This window comes from Homalodisca vitripennis, chromosome 5 (assembly GCF_021130785.1).
Source record: "Homalodisca vitripennis isolate AUS2020 chromosome 5, UT_GWSS_2.1, whole genome shotgun sequence".
Lineage (NCBI taxonomy): Eukaryota > Metazoa > Arthropoda > Insecta > Hemiptera > Cicadellidae > Homalodisca > Homalodisca vitripennis.
The window spans coordinates 144395792-144417644 of NC_060211.1; the positions used below are offsets into that span (position 1 = coordinate 144395792).

General features: G+C 34.4%; 1 protein-coding gene across 1 annotated transcript; it reads left to right on the forward strand.

Annotated features, from left to right (window-relative positions):
* Window positions 1–1588: 1588 nt before the first annotated feature.
* LOC124362968 (tryptase beta-2-like) lies at window positions 1589–20861 on the forward strand. The gene is made up of 8 exons (XM_046817888.1): window positions 1589–1720; window positions 3762–3987; window positions 4386–4572; window positions 13828–13893; window positions 16230–16438; window positions 18449–18651; window positions 19098–19155; window positions 20631–20861. Exons 1-8 carry the CDS (start codon window positions 1607–1609, stop codon window positions 20771–20773), a joined length of 1206 nt encoding a protein of 401 aa, XP_046673844.1. The 5' UTR covers window positions 1589–1606; the 3' UTR covers window positions 20774–20861.
* Window positions 20862–21853: the final 992 nt, after the last annotated feature.

Here is a 21853-nt window from a genome sequence, read left to right on the forward strand (position 1 = left end):
CCCCCCCACCCCCCCCCCCCCCCACCCCCCCCCCCCCCCACCCCCCCCCCCCCCCACCCCCCCCCCCCACGCACAAGCCTAAAAAAGTCTAACTTTTTCGGTACACTTCCATGCCATTACTATTTTTTAAAGAGATATCAACACTTTGATTAATTTTTTTTATTTAAGGAATGTTTTTATTTTACCAGGTGAAGTTACGGCTAAGAAGCCCTCTCTAACACCTAACCTGGGTACCAACAGCTTAAAGGTGACTTCCGAACCACCACATTTTAGACCACTCTTGCGTTTTATTCTTATCACTCACTATATATATATATAATGTATTACCACACTAGTATTTGCATATTCAAGGTGTTATTTTACAACTAACCGTAGTGAAGAATTTGAAATTGAACCTTTTACCCAACACATCAAGTATAATATATTGACGGATTGTGTAATTACTGTAATGAAATTATTTATTTTCTATAATCAGTAGTCGATACAAGTGTTGAAGTACGCTTCTTTCTAGGATACTAGAAAGATAGTTTAAGCAAAGTGTGCCAATTCTTTTAGGAATAGTATCTTTTGGACTGGAGTGTGGCAACACGGAAGGTATACCTAGCATGTACACCCGACTCTCTAGTTACATGGATTGGATAAAGCTTCATATAGACTCTGTCTGTTCTGCCATAGCCTGACCTTCCATCATCTCGGGTTCTCATTTGGGATCTATAATGAAATAATAAACAAATCTTTACAGTGCATTTGGGCCATATTTATTTCTCTTTACCTGAAGTCCCAAACTTCTCCATGTCTACTGAAAGAGTATGCCTGTCGGAACCCATCCATATATTGGAGATTCAATAGCCACTGAATTCAACAAAATTCTTCGTTTCAACATTCAATATGGAAATGGCCATAAAAATAACCTGGTTTTATTGGGAGAGTTAAACGTATTTATATACATTTGAAACATTTATTATTAAAGAGTAAGTTAATAGGAATTAAGACATTTGGCATCGTTATATGTTACAAATACTAAAACACAACAATTCAGGCATGTATGAAAATTAACAATTAAAAACATGACAAACAACACATGAAAGTCATATTACACCTGTTGCTTCCACCTGATGAAGAGGAGAGATGGAAGTTATCGGAAACTTAATTTATAAAATTTCAGTTTTTGTGGCTTATAATAATGGATATATCAGAAATCCTCTAAATATTATGGTGGTCACAAGTTTCAAGAGTTAAAGACTCTTGTTTAAGATTTTAATTTTATTTAAATTAATTTCTTACTGAACCAGATTAAGAATCTGGGACAGTAAGAATTAATTTGCATTCAAATTGTTTCCAATAAATATTTATATACACCAAATAAATAATTGATAGAAATCTCATTCTAAATATACAATTAATTTACCATCGTTTTGAAGAAATTTTTAAATCTCGAATGACTGCATTGATTTTAACAATATTGAATCTTATCACGTAGAAAGGTAGTTTTATGGAGAGAGTGAGAGTGGGAGTATTAAGATAACACGGACACAATGGACCATATAACTCATGTTTACTGGTTAATTAGTGACTAAACGTGTGGCAATATTACCCAGGGAAGCCAATGTGGCCGAGTAAGATGGCTTCGCTGCGAAGTTGTTCTTTTCTTTCTATAACACCAGGTTCCTATTTTGTGTGCCACATCCTGGGTGTCCTGTTCCTGCTTGTCACCCAGCACGTGAGTTAGTACAATGTATTGTAGAGGATTGGTTTAAAGTATACATCCTTTGTTGCTTTACATACGAGATTATGCAATTTTGCATGTTGTTGGACAATGGTATGAACAATGTACACATTTTGACAATGACAAGACAGCAATAAACGTTCTGTTGAGTTTATTAGGACTTAAGAATCAGATCTGTAAATCTTTAAATATCAGGATCCACGTGTATTTCGTAGGTCAACGACTGATGACCCTTTCCGAAGCAAGAATGAAATAGTTGCTAGTCAATATATTATTTAAGAATAGGTTATATTTTGCAAAAGAAAAAGAAAATGTCACATAGGTTTGTCAGTATTCAAAGCTTCTGACCTCTAGCCAAACCTAATTCTGGAAGAATGGAAGTAGTTGTGAAATATTTTCCACAGAAAGAAAACAACATTTAAAAATTTAACTTTAGAAAATTGGCTTCTTCTTATCAGTTAAACTTCAGCTTCTCCAAGATGATTCAATATAGATCTTTCTTCAATAGCATTTTTCGTGGTTTTATATGGATTGTATTTTATAATGTGGTAATTATAGCGTGGAAATAAGTAAAGATTATTCGTATTTTCCATTAAAACTTTACCATTTGTACCAAAGATACAGAAATGTGCGCTTAAGAATCCTTGGCTAATCTCCATGAAGTATTAGTAATGTATTTTATACTTCAAGTTTATAATTTAACCTGTTTAAATGGAAAAAACATCCTAGTAAGATTCAACAACTTTTAAACATTTTCTGGATAAGGACTTTTACCATGCAAACCTATTGCTATTGTTACAAGTGAAATTACTTGGATTACTTCATATTTGTGCCCAATGATCCTGGATTAATTACAAAACATCTTCCTTAATTTTTGTAGGGTTGGTATAATTCTTTCAACGGTTATGTTTCATTTTTTATATTCTCCATGTTTTACTTTATTTTGAACAGCCTTCATTCATTTTAGAGAAACTTGTAAAGATTTAATAAAAACTGCAACAGTATTATTAAGCAACCAACTATGTTATGTTAATCAGGTACGTACTTCCAGATAGGCATCATTTTTACAGATAAGAGATAATAAAAACTATCTTGCATATTTTCCAAACAAAACTTCAAAACATCTTGAAAAACTAGCTTTGTTTGAATTCATAACACTATTTCGCATTTCTGTTCATCACTCAGAAACATAGTTATATGTTTTTTCTGTTTCTAACATTATCCTTACTTCCTCAATAAGTGTTGCATTTGAGTTCTTTATACTTTTTTACCTTTCATAATTATGTTTTCACAAACAAATTAACTACGGTACTCTTTTCTTCTCATCATTTGTTGACACTTTTAGTGGTAAACTATTTATTATCCAGTTCACTCGGAGTATATGTTATTGATGAATCAGATTCTTCTCCTATTTTCAAAACTTTAGAAATCAAGTAATCCAGTGGGATGAACTAATTTTGAAAATTCACTGAATTATCATCCCATACTAGTTTTGGACGATGAGTGTTATTTGTTCTCCCTATTTGACATCTCTGATCTTGTGGGTTGGCCCCGAGAAATAGGACCATAAGTGACTGACTCATGGACATGTCTGGGCCATTATTCACAGTAGTATCAACATCTATCCAAAATCAGTGTTATCACTTCTATGACGATTCAAAGGCAGAATCATATATAAAGATTTTCACTGAGGGTCAAATTATTTTGGATCATGCAAATTATGACTTTTATCATAACTCATTTCAAAAATTTAAAAACATGCAATATGGATGTAGAATAGGCTCAGAATAGGCTACTACTCTAAAATTTGTTTGAGACTAATCAAGGTCAGCTATGGGTCCAGACCAAGTGATAACAGGGAAACATGATGGGATATTATTTCCTGCCAGAAATGCCGAGTGGCGTCTTCTGCAGCCACCGTGACAATGCCAAACACTAATTGGCATTTTCAGTAGCCAACGTGTTAAGAAATATTAGTGTAAAAACTAAGTTTATATAAGTTTTAACTTCTCAAAATATTATTGTGTATTTTCAGGCATTAGCAAATCCTGTTTCAATTTCTGGTACCATAAATTCCCAAGAGACAATGAATTCCTCTAAGATCCCTTTCACTACTACTACCCATTCCATATCTGTGACAACCTTATCACCCACAAGCAAGGGAGATACCCGGGCATCCGTAGAACCAGAGAAAACAACATCAACTAATACCACAGATGAAATCATGGTATCATCTGCAAACAAAATAACAGAAGAATGCAGTGAGTATGTTTGATTTATAACTTGTATGTTAAAAATGTTTCTAAATGAACAGTTAATTATTTGTATGATGAATTTCAAAATCACACAACTTATTAAAATCAAAGGCAGTAACAGCATTGTTTGTGGGGCAAACATATTCTTTCATTCTCTTAAATCTAAATACATGGAATGGAGATTTCATTTTGTAAGGATACAGATGGCTGTCAATATCACCTTTAACATCCCACTCACAACTTTAAAATCAGTAAAATGAATAGTGTTAATTAATCAGTACATTATGCATGATGAAATGAGAAAGAATGTACCTATGATGTAAAAGAGTTCATCCTATAAAAATCAATCTTTACTTCAAATCAATTTCTTCAACTAAAAGTAATTAGACTGTTTATCCCAACAGCGTGTGGTGTGTCTACCTTGGACCCAGAGGAAGACGATCATATCACCACAAGGGTGGTGGGAGGGTTTGTGGCCACCCCCCACTCCCACCCGTGGCAGGTTTTACTCCGCTATTACCAAGTACCTGTCTGTAGTGCCACCATCATCAGTGACCTGTACATTCTCACTGCCGCACACTGCATCTTTATGTGAGAGTCAAATATTCTTAATAGTTGTTTTACTTGTTAAATTATATTTATCAGTTTTCTGTTATTTGTCCCTGATAACAGCCAGGACGAGTCAAACGAAAATAGGAAACAGCCTCAAACAAGTTTACAGGAAGTTATAAATATCTGCATTTGACATAATTATGAATTATCCTTCACCCACATATAAGAACGTGTCAAAGTCAAAGTCAAAATGTTCTTTATTCATATACATCAAGTACAGAGATAGTGTCAAAAATTAATAAACCTAATTGGTGACATAAAACATTTAGAGTAGAATATTAATGTCCAGGGTTGGTCATTTGGTAAAATTCTTCAAGTGTGTAGATGGCCTGGTGTGAGAGCAGTTTATGGAGTTCAGTCTTTAGCTGTTTCCCCTTCTTCGTTCTTATTTCTATCGGTAGACAGTTGCTCAGCTTTCTTCCTATGTACGATGGTTTTTTTTTCATACTGTGCTAAGTGGTGAATGGGCAGTGGATACATAGTTGAGTTGCGGATGTTGTAGTAGTGCAGGTCTTCAAGCCTTGATAGGTTTTCTCTATCAACATATAAAATAACTTCTTGTATGTAGAGAGCGGTCACAGTCAAGATCTTTAATGTTGCAAAGACCTCTCTGCAGCTTTCCCGGAAATGAAGGTTTGCAAGTATTCTTATTGCTTTTTTTTGAAGGATTAGAATTCTGGTCATGTTAGCATTTGATGTCCCTCCCCATACAGTTAGACCGTATCTTATATGTGCCTCAAATAGAGCAAAATAGGCAGTACATGCTGTAGTCAGATCACCAATTTCTTTAACCTGTTTGAGTGCATATAGGCTTGAGTTTAGTCTATTGCATAGCTGGTCAATATGGGGTGTCCAGGATAAGCTTGAGTCAATTGTAATTCCGAGGAATTTGGTTTGTTCAACCAAGTTAACTTCTGGTGAGCAATTAATTTGTCCTGTTCTTCTCCCAAACCCTAATTGGGTAGTTTTAGAGGGGTTAACCACTAAGTCATTTCCATCACAATATTGATATGCCATGTTGACCGCAATAAAAGCATTTACACTAAGGTTTTCAGGTGTAAATAAACTCTCGATTGCAATATGGACTAATATGCTGGGGTGGAACTTATAAATACTTAATTGATAAACTTCGAACAACCCAAAATTATTTTCTGCGCATAATTTTGCATAGACAAAAACGAACATCTTCCTTTCCCCTTTTTAGACAATTTAATATTCTACCAATTCAATACATGTTCATTTTTAAAGTATTGCGACTCTTTTATATCAGGAGTGGTAACATAGGTATTGACCATGTTCACTACAACACACTCGCTTTGCGCTCAACAAAAACTACCGGTTGCCTAAAGTAAACAGATCAATTTTTCACCACTCTTTCCAGTACTTACGTCCTAAGTTGTACAACAAGTTACCCTTGATCTTAAAAAATATTATAAATTTTTAAAATTTTCTGCAAAGAAGTAATAATTTGGCTTCTTTCAAAACAGGATATTGGTTACCTAACATCAACAATGTACTAGAAGTTTTTACCTGTGAGGATATATATATTTTGTTTTCATCAATTATTTCATAATTTTGTTGCAAGAAAAAAAAAATTCTTTTTGTTGTTAAAAATGGTTCAAAAAGGCTGTTTTAAACATATGGTTCTACAAGTGATTGTTAAGTTTTGTTAAGTTGTTAAGTTTTTGTTAATCTTGTATTAAGTACTTTATATATTGTCAAATTTTTCAAATGATAATAAAATACTTATAAACTGTTTTATTTTTCTAACTTTTTAGATTCCATAGATTAAGTAAAAAGTTTTTTTTATTAAAATACGTGCTGCTTACTAGTAACTGTTGTTTCCACTATTTTTTGTACTGTTGTTTTCTTTGTAGGTATTCCTTCCAGGGTTTGTATCTGTTTATTTTGTTAGATTGATTGAAACAAGCAATAATTTTGATCAATTATTTTGTCATGTACAGATATTGCAGATGGCGACTTTGTGTTTTTATTTTGTTTTAAAGTGCTAGACTCATAAGTTTAAATGTTTTTGTAGGTAATGTATTTTTGTTCAAAACTGGTCACACTATTTATAAAAGTGACCAGTATATTTCCAAAACAATGAAAGAATTGTAAATGTTTGTTAAAATTGGAAATAAATCATTTATTCATTTATTCATTTTGTATCGTCAGCGTACATCAAAGTTTTAGTATATTCATGTAAGTATTCTGGAAGGTCATTAATAAAAAGAATAAAAAGCACTGGACCCAGCACGGATCCCTGTGGGACACCTCTATGTATAGGATGGGGTTGTGATCGGAATGCTTTAGTCACCCCTTTTTCAGTAGACTTTAGTTCGACTATTTGACTTCTGTCTTTGAGGTAGCTTTCGAACCATTTCAGAGCTGTTTCTGTTACAAACCCAAGTGCTTTTAGTTTCTTCTGTGTGAGGTCATGACCCAGGCAGTCGAAAGCCTTACTCAAATCCAAGAAGATAGCTGTAGTCAGGTTGCCTTTTTCTATGCTGTCAGTCACTGATTCTATCAAGCTAATCATTGCTGTAGTTGTTGACTTGCCATTGACGAAGCCATGCTGAGAGCTGCTTAACAGGTTGTTCAACCTGCAATGTTCTAATAGCCTGACGAGAACAATTTTCTCACAAAGTTTTGAGACAGTTGGTAGTAATGAAATGGGTCTGTAATTACTTAATTCTGATTTACTGCCAGTCTTAAATTTAGGATAGATTTTTGATATTTTCAGTGCTGAGGGAAAGTGTCCTTCGTTGAAAGATTTATTGAAGATATCAGTAAGGGGATAGATAAGTTCTTCTGCACAGTGTTTTAGTATTTTTGTGGATATATCATCAATACCAGCTGAGTTTTTTTTATTTAAAGTTTTTAATAATTAATCTTAATTCCTCTTGAGTTGTGGGTCTTAATGAACTAAGTTCATTAATTTGAGTGCCTATGCGTTCAGCTGGTTCAATTGGTTTTCTATGAGAGTTTTTATTAAGGTTAATTGTGTTTTTTGCCATCTTGGCAAAGTAGTTATTGAATTGTTCAGCGACTATAGATGTATCTTCAATAAGCTTTCCATCAATGGTTAGTTTTAGTTCAGGTGAGCAGTTTTGTTTTTTTGATTGGACAGTATTTATTGTTTCCCAGATTGTTTTAGATTTGTTTTCTGAGTTGGAAATTTTACTAGCAATAGCTTGGCTTCTCAGAGTTTTCAGTTTTTGGTCATAGGTTTTTTTGAGATCCATTGCTTTGTTTTTATCCTCAAGATTTCCTGTAGTTTCATACTCGTTAAGGTGAGTTAGGAATTCATTCTTGAGCACTAGTGTGTGAGCCTCAAGTTGACATCTAATCTTAATGTGAGACGAAAAAATCAGGGTCCTCCTCAGACAGCCATGGTCGCTCTTTGAGTGGCTTGTTACACGACAGATTGTATGATGTTGTTGATTTGTTATGCTATGTTAAGCCCAGTGGTAGGATGTGTGATGTTATTGAGGAGATAGACAGAGTGTCTGATGATATGAATTTTAATGACTTCCTGATATTATTTGCAGGAACAAATGATGTAGAGACAAATATCGTTGGGCTCCTTGACTGTGTCAAATCTATGTTAAAGGTGGCTGAAAAGACTAACATTGTCTTAGTGGGTTTACCATATAGACATGATAAGCCTTCTTTGAATGATCTAATTTCATCTCTGAACACCCAGATTCAGAACCTTGTCCTCCTCCCTGAAAACTATAACTTTCTTATCCCTCACTCCTATCAGAGGAACCATCTTATTACTCTAGAATGGGCCTACACTTCAATTTGACTGGTAAAAGAGTGTTCGTCCAGCTTCTTTTCAAATCTATCCAAGAGGTCCTTGAGCTGGGCTTCTCCACTTCCTCTGTTGCCACACATGTGGGTACTCAAGATGCTTTACATTCAACTCAATGTCAGGTTGTATGCCCAGCCTCTCCCTATTCCGGTATCAATTAGTGGCCAGAACTCTTGTCTCCCCTCGGCCAACTCCCCCCAGCTGGCTTCCCATGACTCGGATACCTTGCCTCTCCCTCGCATCCCATCCAGAACCGACAAGCCTTTTTTTAGAGAAGAGTGCTGCAAACGAAATGGTGACCTAAGTAATCCTTCTATATGCTTCAGAATCATTCACCAGAACGTCCAGGATTGAAGAGCAAGCTGTGCCAGATTGAAGTATTGCTGGAACTCTACTCTCCGGAGATTCTATGCTTATCTGAGCACTTCCTAAAAAAATCGGAACTTGATTCATTTTGTCTCCCTGGATATAGTGTCTCTGGTGGATTTTGTAGAGCCAATATGGAGAGGGGAGGTGTTTGTATCTTAACACGTGATTTGTGCAAGGTATCACCGCTTGATGTGTCGGGTTTTGCTGTTGAGGGTGTGTGCGAGTTGTCTGCAGTGAGGATTGGGATCGGTCGTCATGCCTCGGTAGTGATCTGTCTGTACAGACCTCCCGGTGGAGGCTCTGCTGATTATGATTCTTTTCTGCTGTCATTGCAGCGTTGTTTGGAGCATGTAAATCGGCGCGGTGAGTGGATGGTTTCTGACCGGAGATTTCAATGTGGATTTTTCAGTTGTCGGCGGGAGTGCTGGAAAGGTTGTGGAACTTGTCTCATCTTTTGGCCTTTATAGTGAAATTACTTCATTCACTAGAGAATACGGCGGTTCATGCTCTCTTATCGACAACATATTTACAAAATATCCCTAGACAGCAGCTTCATCCACTGTCCTTGTCACTGGGATTTCTGATCATCACGCACAGTTGGAGAGCATCTCTTTATCGGTTTCACCTCAGCACACTAATTTAAAGTTTAAAACCTGTAGATTCTTTTCCAGTAATAACATCAGCATCTTCACAAATCTTCTTCGAAGAGAATCCTGGAAAGATATGGTGGCTGGAAGGGATGTGAGCGAGAAGTTTGATGGTTTCCTATCTGCTGTGGAGTTCAGCTTCAGCATTGCCTTCCCAGAAGAAACATCCAAAGTTAGGACAAGGAAATATTGTGGCAGGATAAAACTTGATGAGGATCTTAAGAACCTCCGTGATAGAATGTTATTCCTCTACTCATTGTCTAGGGATTTAGACTCAACTCATCCCCTCAAGAGATCTTTCATTGATCTTAGAAAGGAATTTAGAAGAGACGTGTCCACTCTGGCCAAGGCTGCTGCAATTACTAGCCATTTACAAAAAGCCACCAACAAACACAAAAAGCATCTTGGAATATTGTTAATGACATGATTCCTGGAAAAAGAGTAAAGGCTTTCAAAGAACTTTTTGTTAAAGACGAGCAGGGTAAACTGTTGAGGGACCCAGTGGCTGTGTCAGACAGATTCAACACGTTCTTCGTTGAGGTGGGCAAAAGAGTTAAAAGTCATGCTGACTCATCTGGGTCTATGTCTTATCGTTATTCCCCAGCTGAAAGAGTGTGTTCGTCGATGGTTCTTTTTCCTGCAAATCAAGGAGAAGTCCTTAAAGTAATCAAATCGCTGAAGCCTGGTAGCTCTGCGGGATTTGATGGAATATCATCTAATCTCTTGAAGAATTGTGCTAATCTTCTTGTTGGGCCACTGACATACTTGATTAATTGCTCTTTTGAGGAGGGAATATTCCCTACAGCTCTTAAATTATCTATCGTAAAACCCCTCTATAAAAAGAATGGCAGTGATCATGACATAAATAATTTTCGTCCTATAGCTATTTTATCCACGTTTTCAAAGGTATTCGAGAAGCTCTTTCTTGCAAGGTTATCTTCTTTTCTGATTTCAAAACAATATTCTTTATGCACATCAAGTATGGCTTTAGAGAGGGGTCTGTCTACAACAAACGCAATGTTTAGTCTTATATCAGACGTAACAAAGGCTCTAGATAACAAGGAACATGTGCATGGGCTCTTTTTAGACCTATCTAAAGCCTTCGATGTGGTAGATCATACTTTGCTTTTAAGGAAACTGGAGTATCTTGGGCTGAGAGGCAATGTGTTTGAATGGATACATTCTTATGTGACTGGTCGAAAAAAGATGGTTGAGATTCCCTATATGGATGCTGACGGACTGCTATAAAAAAAAAACTTTCTCAAGAACTAATTGTCAGAACCGGGGTGCCCCAGGGATCGGTCCTTGGTCCTGTATTTTTTTCTCCTCTTTGTAAATGACATAGCCAGGTGTATTTCGGACTCTCACTTGTACTTATTTGCTGATGACACATCCCTCGTAGTCTCCAGTAAGAGTAAACCACAGCTGGAGAATCCAAATTTTCGTAGACGGGAGCTCATTATTTCAGTGGCTGGAGGAAAAACTCTTTATGTATTAATACAGCAAAGACCAAGCTAGTTGATTTTGCAATCTCAGAAACCAGTTGGATAATGAATGTTTGAATATTATCATAGGGGATACCGAGTTTAGTCCGTCAGCCACTGTTAATTATCTTGGTGTTGTTTTTGACCGTAAATCTGAACTTCTCAAACCATATTGAGAAAGTTACAGGTAAGCTAAGTTGCAGTATTTTTTTATTGTCTCGACTTGCCTGTTTCAAAAGTGCTGACATCCTCTTGTTGGATTTATCATGGTTGTTTTTTACCCTTATTTATCCTTATGCAGTACCAATTTGGGGCCATGAAAGCACCAAGACGCAGTATGTTTTCAGGTTGCAGAAGAGAGCTGTTCGATAGTTTTTTCACTTGGCCGGAAAATCAGTCATGCAGATCGCTATTTTCGAGAGAAAGGCATACTCACTTTTCCATCAATATACATCCTCAACAGCCCTGACATTTCTAATCAAGAATTTTGGTTTATTTAACTTCTCACATTACACATACTCATAGATACCAACTCCGTCACAACAATAACATAACCCTACCTCGCCAGTAGCACCACTTTTTTCAGAAATAAAACATATTCCTCCTGCATATCATTGTTTAATTCTCTACCACAGTATCTAAAGAATGTTAAGGAAAGCCCAACAAATTCAAAAGCCAATTGAAAGAATTTTTAATTCAAAAGGAATATTACAGTGTCCAGGATTACTTACTTGAGAAGAAAGACTAGTTTTAGTATGTTATGTTTTGGTTCTGTATGTAATGTTAAATTTAATAATTTTAGATAATTTTACTTTAATTTGTCCTCTGCCTGTGCAATCCTTGTATTGTTTTGTGGCAATAAATGATTTGACTTTGACTTTGACTTTGACTTTGACTTAGTGCTTCTGCATCAGCGAAGTGCTTTAGTGTTCTCTTTTTGCTACCAGCTGTCATAAGGGGACATGCAGCATCTAGGGCAGCTGTCACTAGCTTTCTAAAGTTGTTGTAGGCTTCTTCTGAGTTCAAAGAAGTATACACAGTTTCCCATTTTTCTTTTGTTAGCAAACCTTTCAGTTCATGTAAGTTTCTACTCCCAATAGCTCTATGGAATGATTTAGGCAAACTTGTTCTGTTAAGGTTGGTAATAGTGCACATCTGGGCAGTGTGGTCAGAGAGCCCAGTATGAAAAACTGTTGCGTCAAGTGCATCAATGGTGCTATTTGATACAATCCAGTCTATAGATGACTTTGAAGTAGGAGTGATTCTTGTAGCTGGCAAGTTGACTCTCTGAACATTGTGGTAAGCAAGCATTTCATTTAATTTTGTAGTATTTCTGTCTGGGTTGAGTATGTCGACATTTATATCACCCATTATTAAAAGAGGTTTGTTCTCAATTTTTTTGTCGTCTATTAGATGAGATAATGTAGCCATTGCAACATCCAGATTGTATGTAGCACCTGTAACTCCTCTTGTAGGTTAGGATGGCCTTAGTTTTGATCTCTCTAAGCAAATGAAAAGTAAGATCCAAATTAGTAAGACAATTTTTCTCCATGAAAAAGCCAACTTTCTAGTTTCTTCCATCATTGGCTATAAAACAATGCCATCATTTCCCCATTGTACTTTTCGGGTGGATTCATCTCCAGACTAGTTCTCTACATTCAGTGTATGCGAGGCTTTATAGTAGCATTCACTCGTAATCAGAAAGTCAATAATACATAGTCCATAGCACAAAAGCATTAAACAGCTCATCTGAACTATTGTCAAATCAGCATCAGTTAAAGAAGAACCCATTGTCTCACTGTGATGTTTATGATCACAAGTGTTTTATCTTGCATATCAACTGATCCCTCATTTGACATCTGCATGGAATATGAACCCTAGCTCTTGTTAAAATGTGGTTTAAAAATTAATGAACCGAAAAACAGTCTATTCAGAATTCAAAGAAAAGTAATAAACAACCATTACGAACCTGTGTTATGGATCTTGATTCAGATGGAACTCCTTGGCTATCACTTCTCTCTACATATCTTGCTTCTATATGTTTAGGATGCTACAATTTTTATAATGTTATCACTAAGCCCTATACCAGCATGAAGTCAACAGTAATCACCTTTCAAAAGATGCTGGCTCTCTTTAAACTTTCTTCATCCTTTAAGATAAATCAAATTCTAGAAAGTAAACTGAAGTTAAGTTATAAGATCTATTGTTGAAATTAAAATATCCTGTCATAAAATATGTATTTTCGTTTACCTTGCTCTACATAACTCTGGCCTTGGATTAAGAATTGTGTATAAAACAGGGGCTGTTCATTTAACAAGATATGTTTTAGGCCAATATATAAACAAAATTGATTGTTTGCAAGAGAAGGATTATTGTTCTAATTCTGAAATTAAATCCTAAAGCTGGCAAAAATTCAAATTTAAGTGAAATTTGCAATAATGCCCAGATAATAAATTCATGTTTTGGTTATAAAATATTATTTATGTTATATGTAATATTTATTTCTTAAATTATTTCCTTTTCTTATAGATGAAAAAAACTTAAATTATTACAATCATTGTAGATTATTGTCATGAAATAACACCTTTAAGTTTACCAGCTTGGATTTACTCAATTATGTTGGTCACAAGCAACATAATTTCAAATTGAACATAATTTTGAACATATATTCCTAGAAAAGATGATTCAACTTGAGAAATATGTTAATATAAAAAGCGGTTAAAGTAAATTAATTAATTGACAATCAAACACATAATATGATTTCATTATTATTTATAAGTTTCTAACATGCATTACAGTAAAGTAGTAGAAATCCTAGGACAATAAATTAAAATTGAATAGATCAGTATGAATTTAAGCTTCTGTTATACAAATTGATTTGAACATTAATTTGAAATTAAGGATCGTTTTGTTAAAGGATGAAAGACTTCCAAAGAAAGATAGAAGAGAAATATAAGGAAAAAGTACTCAATGCAAATGGAAGGTAAGATGTATGTTTGTCATTACAGTAACAGTTTTGTAAATATTTTGTGATTACATATCGCGAAATTCACAAATAAATAATTTTATCAAGAATGGTGACAACAGTTCATATATAATTCATTAACAAACTTCTAGACTTTAAATGTTTATAATATTGTAAAATACATCCATTTTTGGTAAAGATTGTGTTCTCTGTATGAAATGTTAACATTTTTTTTTAGGGAGAGGCAGGAAAACGCTTTTGCGCACACAGGTGGCCAGCCTGTAGTGTGGGACTCCTACTTATGTAGAATACCCAATAAAAACCTCCTCTACTCTTAGGATTCTAGCCTGGAAACCACTTATCGCTTTAAACTTCGGGCTAGGCCTAATTTTGGCTTACGCCCAGAGAGCTCGCACCTATCTAGCCGTTCGGATCTTGGATCTGTCCCGCGTTCCGGTCCAGATCACTCTTTTTGCCACGGAGTATACCCTGTGCAAAGCTGAACCAGCAGCACCAGTAGTCCTCGCCCTCCAACATCCGGTCACATACCGTGTCCACCGAAATCATACCGAAAATGTTAGAAACATTACTTCTATAACTAAATACAATATATTCGATTCTCTACAGTAATAAATATATTTACTTAGAGTATTCTATAGAAGCACATTAGTGATTGTTTAATATATTTATATGTATTAATATGTACAATTAATTAAATATTAATTATGTACAAATTAATACTGTAGTCATTAAATTTTCATTCTATCATTATAACAAATTGGATTTAAACATTTTTTTTATTGTAATAATTATAGATTTTTAATCTGTTTGAAACCAGTTCTTAAAACAGTCAAATGTTATTTAATGTTCTTAGCACAATGAGAATGAACCTATAAAATGGCATATCAAAGGATCCGACAGAATGTAATGAAAGATTTATCCTACCGATAGATGGACAGAAATTCATTTGTCCTCTCAACCCTAAAAGTAATTAGGTTCTTCCTTCAAACAAGAAAAATCTGTGTACCCAATTTCAAGTGTTTAGGACCTTTCTATTAAAAGTTATCCCACAGAAATATGAACTGCCCTTTGACCTTTTAATCCCAAATTCACAAAGATTCTTCCTTCAACCAACATAGGAACCTGTATGTACCAAGTTTCAAGCATCTAGGACGTTTCTGTCTAAAGCTCTTGCACAGATGGGCGGATGGATGAACAGACAGGCTACTTTTTGACCTTTTGAGCCTAAAACCAATAGGGTTCTTCCTTCAACCAAGAGAAACCTAAATACCAAGTTTCAAGTGTTTAGAACCTTTCTGTCAAAAGTTATCGCACAGACGGACGGACTGTCTCTTGACTTTTTGCCCTCAAAAATCAATATCGGTCTTCCTTGGACAAGGAGAGGAACCTATATATACAGAGTTGCAAGCATCTAGAACCTTTCTGTCAAAAGTTTTTCCACAGATGGACAGATGAATGGACAGACAGTCTGCTTCTAGACCTTTTGACCTAAAATTCAATAGTGTTCTTCCCTCAATCATGAGAAACCTGTGTACCAAATTTCAAGTGTTTAGGACCTTTCTATCAAAAGTTATCTCATAGAAATATGAATTAACCTTTTAACACTAAAATCAATAGGGTTCTTCTTTCAACCAAGATAGGTGCCAAATTTCAAGTATCTATCAAAATCTATCACACAGACAGACTCCCCTTGAGCTTTTTACCTGTAAAATCAATAACAGTCTTCCTTGAACTAAAAGGAACCTATGCATCGAGTTTAAAGTCTCTAGGAACTTTGTGTTACACATGGATGAACAGATGGATGACACAACACAACTTTAGATCCTACTGAGTTATTTATAACAAGATATCCAATGTAACAATTGTATGAATTTTCAATTGTAATAAATTAGATTCAATATTAGATGGATTGAATATACAAACTATACTGTAGATTACTTTAAATTTTTACCTTTATTAAAATTACATTAAATCTTACACAATACAATGAAGTAATTCTTATTCACTTAATAAATTGCTTACTAAAATATTGTTCAAAAGGAACTACTGAAAAGTAGCTAACACTTTCTACCCCAATATCCGGGCACGAGTCCTTGTTTTTCCAGAGGCCACTTGCCATCTGATTTTACTTTAAATATAATTCATTTAAAAATTATCAGAAATGATTCCTGGGAAGGAATCTTTCACTGAGGATCATCACTTGGGATGTCATTTTTTAAATATGTTGAATATGATGCCCTTGCTATGCTGCAGAAAATACATGTAACAGCTATTATATGATTATATGACTAAAATACTTCCATAACTATTTGTTGATTACTTTGCTCTGTTAGTGTGGACTTTGGCCAGGTAAGTGTGGCTCTGGGAGTCCACAATACTGCCAACCTAACAGACACAGAAGTGGTGGGGGTGGAGAGCTTTCTAGTGCACCCCCAGCATCGGGTGGACGAGGTACACGACACCCATGACCTGGCTTTGCTGAGGCTCTCACACCGTATCAACTATGTGGCACATATACAGCCAGTCTGTCTGCCTACCCAAGGTACAAATCGGTACTATATAATGTAAAAGACCTAGTTTTTAGAGTTGTGGCTCAGTAGGAAGGCACTTAAGAGTAAAGGATTTTGTGATACCACTAGAAAATGTTTTCTCGTGGAAATAAAAAAATTAAGGCAGTCACGGGATTGAGTGACAGAAGTGACTACAAAGAATGAAAAAAAAGAGATTATTTATGCAATTTTCAAGGCAGCCATCTCATGTCATATTGTCATAGTTGTGCGTTTAGCAAACTGCAGGCGCAAATTACCTTTTGTATACACATATATAGTTTTTAACACATCATTAAACTATTCCACAATATGAAAATACCTATAATGTAATTCAGTTTGTTCTTTGGTTTGATTAGTAGTTTTAGATATTCAGAAATATCAATGATTCGATTGTCAAGGTGGCCACTTATCATAACGCAACAGAACCTGGGGCTAGCCCAATGTTTTAATATAAATGGAGGAAAGACAATATAAGAGTAACAAAATATAATGTTACTCCAATTATAAAAATTTGTAAAAAACATGTATTTTAGTTCATTGCACATTATTTGTCTTAGAGTTTGTCTTAAGAATTAGGTTAATTAATTTATAACCTTTTAGTTATTTATTTTGCAGCTCTATTTAGATAAAATTAAGTAGGTATATACCTACTATACTTCCTGTTTAGGCTTATCTCTTACATTGATTTTACAGTAAGTTGTACATTAGGCCTAAACAATTTCAATACACACTGGGATCTAAAAAGTATAAAAAAGATATATCTAGTGATTAAGCTTTGAAATATATGTTGACCTAATGTTACAAGTTGGTAGAAACATCAATATTTCAGTGTATCACAGATTATTTGCAAAATAGCAATGATATGCTATACATTTGATAACGTTTTAATTATTTATTTTTTAGCCTTATTTTGACAAATAAATATCTATTATAATATCCAAATGTGTTTAAAATTACTGTGGAATTTTTAAACACTACAAAAATATAAGATAGTTAAACAACAGTGATTATATTTATGGATGACAATAAAAATATTAGTCTACTGGAAAAATATTACTGAGACATGAACTTACCTCAAAATCCTAATAAATATTTGATAAAAGTTCTGTAGTTTCTGTACCAACTATAACAGAACCATACAAAAAACAAGTATGACGCTACGTTCCATGACTCAAAAAGAAAGTTTTCCCACATGTGAAACATACATCCACAGTCCACAGTGAAAAGAAGTAGTTACTTCAAAAAAATATCATTAGTCAGTTCAAAATTTAATCAAAGTTATATATGTACAGTTGAACTGGAACTATTCAGGTTATTTTTAATTCAGAATTTGTGTAGTTAAACACATAACTCCCCAACCCTCCCATTCCCCAACTTTCTCAATTTTTTAAATAAAGTCTGCATGATTCGAAATCTTGGCTAGTTTAGGTTTTATTGATCCCTAAAGCTTTGAATAATCCAAGTTTTACTAATATACAAATATGAGATGTCAACATTTTGTTCTTCTTATTAATAAATAAATTAAAATGTTTTCCTTTAATTTTTTCAATTTTATTCAATAATATATTAATTTTTTTCAATTTTACTTTCAATGTATAGTTTGTACAGAATCCTCTCTTCCACCAGTTGTTGCCAATTAAGAGAGTTTTATTGGTTCCATCAAAATTGTCTTCAACTTTTGGCCCAGAGCCCTTTTTTTTCAACCTGTTATTTCCAGTAAAGCTACTTTTTAACAAGTAGATCTACATTATTACAACATTTTTCATCTACATTATAAAATTGTATATCTTGTTGAAATGAAACCTTAAATTACTTTTTCATTTTCCCTTCACTAATTCTCTAAAGTTTGATAATGATTCAAGACCAAATATTTCCAATTATGTACAGTATATAAGAGCTTTAGCTAGTTTAAATCTTTCTTAGTAACTAAAAGTTCATGTAACTAAAAAAACAACCATACAAATTTAATAACATGAGACCTTTACTGTTCTCATCATGTATAGGAGAGCAATTCAGTAGCGAATGGGGTCTCATTGTTGGCTGGGGCCAGACTGAGTTTAATGGTTCCAAATCACAGAATCTCAAGCAGGCCAAAGTTCGGATTTTGGAGGACTCTCTCTGTATCCAATCCAAGATGGGGAAACACTTTGCAGATAGCCCAGAAAGCATGATATGTGCCTACCAGTACAAGACAGATGCCTGCAAGGTAAATCCAATTAACTGCTATATTTAGTACAAACTAAAGAATTTTAATTTGTTGGAAGAGGAATCGTAATTATATCTGTATTATGTTGCCTTTGGACGTAATAAAGTTTTGACAGGGTTTCATTTTCCAGTTGTTGAGTTGATCTTTTGTCTAGTAAAGAGTTTAAAATTGATTTTAAGAATAGTGAATGTCTCGCGAGCATTTTTTCCCAAACTTTAGAATCTCTCCACATCAAACAGTAAAAAATAGTAAATGGTCTTTTTATTACAATCTTAGTTTAATTTATAAACTCCATTTATATTTGTTTATCATTTTCCTATTATTTTATAAATTACAGCTTTCTTCAAACTACTTGTTCTGAGTCATTTGGGTAATGTTTTAATATAAATCTTTAGCAACGACTTTATTCCTAATATGATTCACTATTTTATATATTATGATTCCAGGGTGACAGTGGAGGGCCATTGCTTTATAGGGCTGGCTCAGGCTTCTATATCCAAGCAGGTAATCATTGCAGTTTTTAATGTGCAAAAATATATTTCCAATAAGAATATTTAAACAAATATTGACTAAGTACCAAAAAGCACTAACATTACAGTTGAAAACTTTTAAATAATACTTTATTATTAATTTATTTTTATGTTTTTGTGAGTTTAGTAATTTGTAGGGGATTCTTTCTAAATTTTAAACTGTAGCGGTTAAATGATTAGTAAGAGTAAAAGAAAACTTATCATTGTTATTTTATACAAAATCATAACAGTTTTAAGAAATAATATCTATGAATCACTTAAGGTTATAAGGACGTCCTCCAAATGTCCACATAGAGAAGAGCAGGGCTGGATCCAGAGTGACACATTGGGGGGAGGGGGAATAACAGGGAACCTAGTGGTGTACCGCCCAGGATGAAATTTTAACTTCAAATAAATAGTTTTTAAGCATTAAATTACTTAAATTAGGTTTTGATACCTTTGAGAAGACAGAGTACAATATATTGTTAATTTGAAAGATTTGGTAGGTTTTATCTGATTACAGTTTCCAGATAAAATATAGATTTCTCAAAATCTGTATTATTTGTGTTGTGTGTATTATTTTTATTTTTTTAATAATATTAAACATGATTATTTCCAAGAAGTCAATGATTTTTGTTAAACTTTACTTATTGTGAAAGCCATTATGAAGTGATATGACACAAGATCTCTTTAAACGGGGTTGTGCCTTCAGGTACATTCCTCCTCCACATAAGTAACTAATGAATTTTACTAAGTACAGAAATAGCTGAAAGAGGGTTTTATAACCCACACCCCAAATTCACTAAACAGTGTATGTGTGTATAATGGCCCCATTTTTAGATCGAGACACTTGTTGGAAAGAGTTCATTCAAAGGCATACCACAAGCAATAATAGTTCTACACTGTTTTTATTAACCTTTTACATAGTATGTATCCATTTAGGACTGTATCTACACTCTAGATCCCTATTACACTAGGCCGCTGAGTAGTGCCGCTAAAAATTAGACTATGGTGACTAGCAGTGCAACCAGTTTTATACAATTTCATAGTGCGTCCTAGTATGATATGCTTCTTTAAAACAATGCCCAGAGATGAACGCAGAGACGCAGCTTTCAGCAGAGTTGCAGGCAAGCGGTGAGTCCGGCAGCTGACTTTTGGTGTTGCGCCACTCAATTTACAACAACTGTACCACTGTAATAATGTAATAACATCCAATAAAATCACAAGTTAAATGACAGTAGGATGCTAGTAGTACAACTCAGCAGCCTAGTGTACTAAGGGCCATACTGCTAAGTGAAACAGCGTCTTCAGTACAGCCAGGTCTTAGTCACTTAGAAAACTACCAGACATCTACTAAAGTATAAATACTACTGAATTTTAATTGTTTTATTTTCAAATTTATAAAAAGTATAAAAGATCTAAAAAATATTGTGTGGTTAACTACTTAGCTTATACTGTAACCTATTGTAGGTATTGTGTCATGGGGAATAGAATGCGCCAGGGAAGGCTACCCAGGAGTATACACGGAAGTGTCAGCTTACACGGACTGGATTAGGAACAACACCCTTGACGCCAAGTTCTGTTCAAGACCCAAAGAGAAGCAATCAGCATAAACAGTGTACCTAGGTTTAAAAAATGAATTGCCCAATTTAAATGACAATGTTTTATTTGTTCCTATTATTTATTACATGTTAAATTATTGTTTTGTTTATTTTTCTATACCTCACAACATTTCTAATCATAATCTGCACTTTTATTTATACCTTGTTACCATACATGGAACACGGGGTGAAACTGAAATCTTTGACAGCATTTTCAACAGTGACAACATTTTGAAACAAAATATATTATATATACATAAAATTTTTAACGTGGGCAGACAATATTTTGTCCACCAAGTTACTAGTTGAACATAAAGGCAGACAGTTTTATGCCCGCCGATTTCATGTAATTAAATAATATACAGGGTGAATATAAAGTCAGGACCCCCCCTCTACTTTTTTCTATAGGTAATATAAGGAGATATCCTTTGGGTAGTGGTGGAATATGGAAAGGAAGTTTCATTTTATGATATTGAAAATTTTGTGTGTCCCCCAAAAATGAGAAATTTTGGGGGCAACCCAAAAATTTCAAATGTAAACCCCTATCAAGTGACCCCTCATTTTAAAGAGCATGAAAAATCTTAAACAGTGGTGAAAACCAGAGATCGCTATCTCTTTTCCAACAACATAGCCAATAAAAAATGTAATTAAGTCTTTACACCTAAATTTATTTTGTTTGGGTACAGTTTCCGTCTGCGTGGAAACAGGTTTATTGCTTGTTTGTGTTCTCAATGAGTGATGCATGCAATGGACGAAGAATCCAATGTTAGAAAGTATACTGAAAAGGAGTTTATTGTCAATGAGTGACTGGGCTTTCCCGGTTCGAAGTACAGTTAGTTAGTACAAACTAGTCCATTCTTTGTTTCAATCTTGTGAGAACAGGTCATACTTTGACAGTAATTATCTTAGTGGATCATTATTATCCAGTGGTATTGTGTGGTTACTGTTCCGTGAAGTATTTTGAGAAGTTTTTATGTGTTTTAGTGTTATTACAATAATTTATTTAGATGCACTTTCGCATTGTAAGTTTTAAATAATATTATCTAATTAATACTGATTACGAGTAAAAATGGCACTCGTAGTCACGAAGAT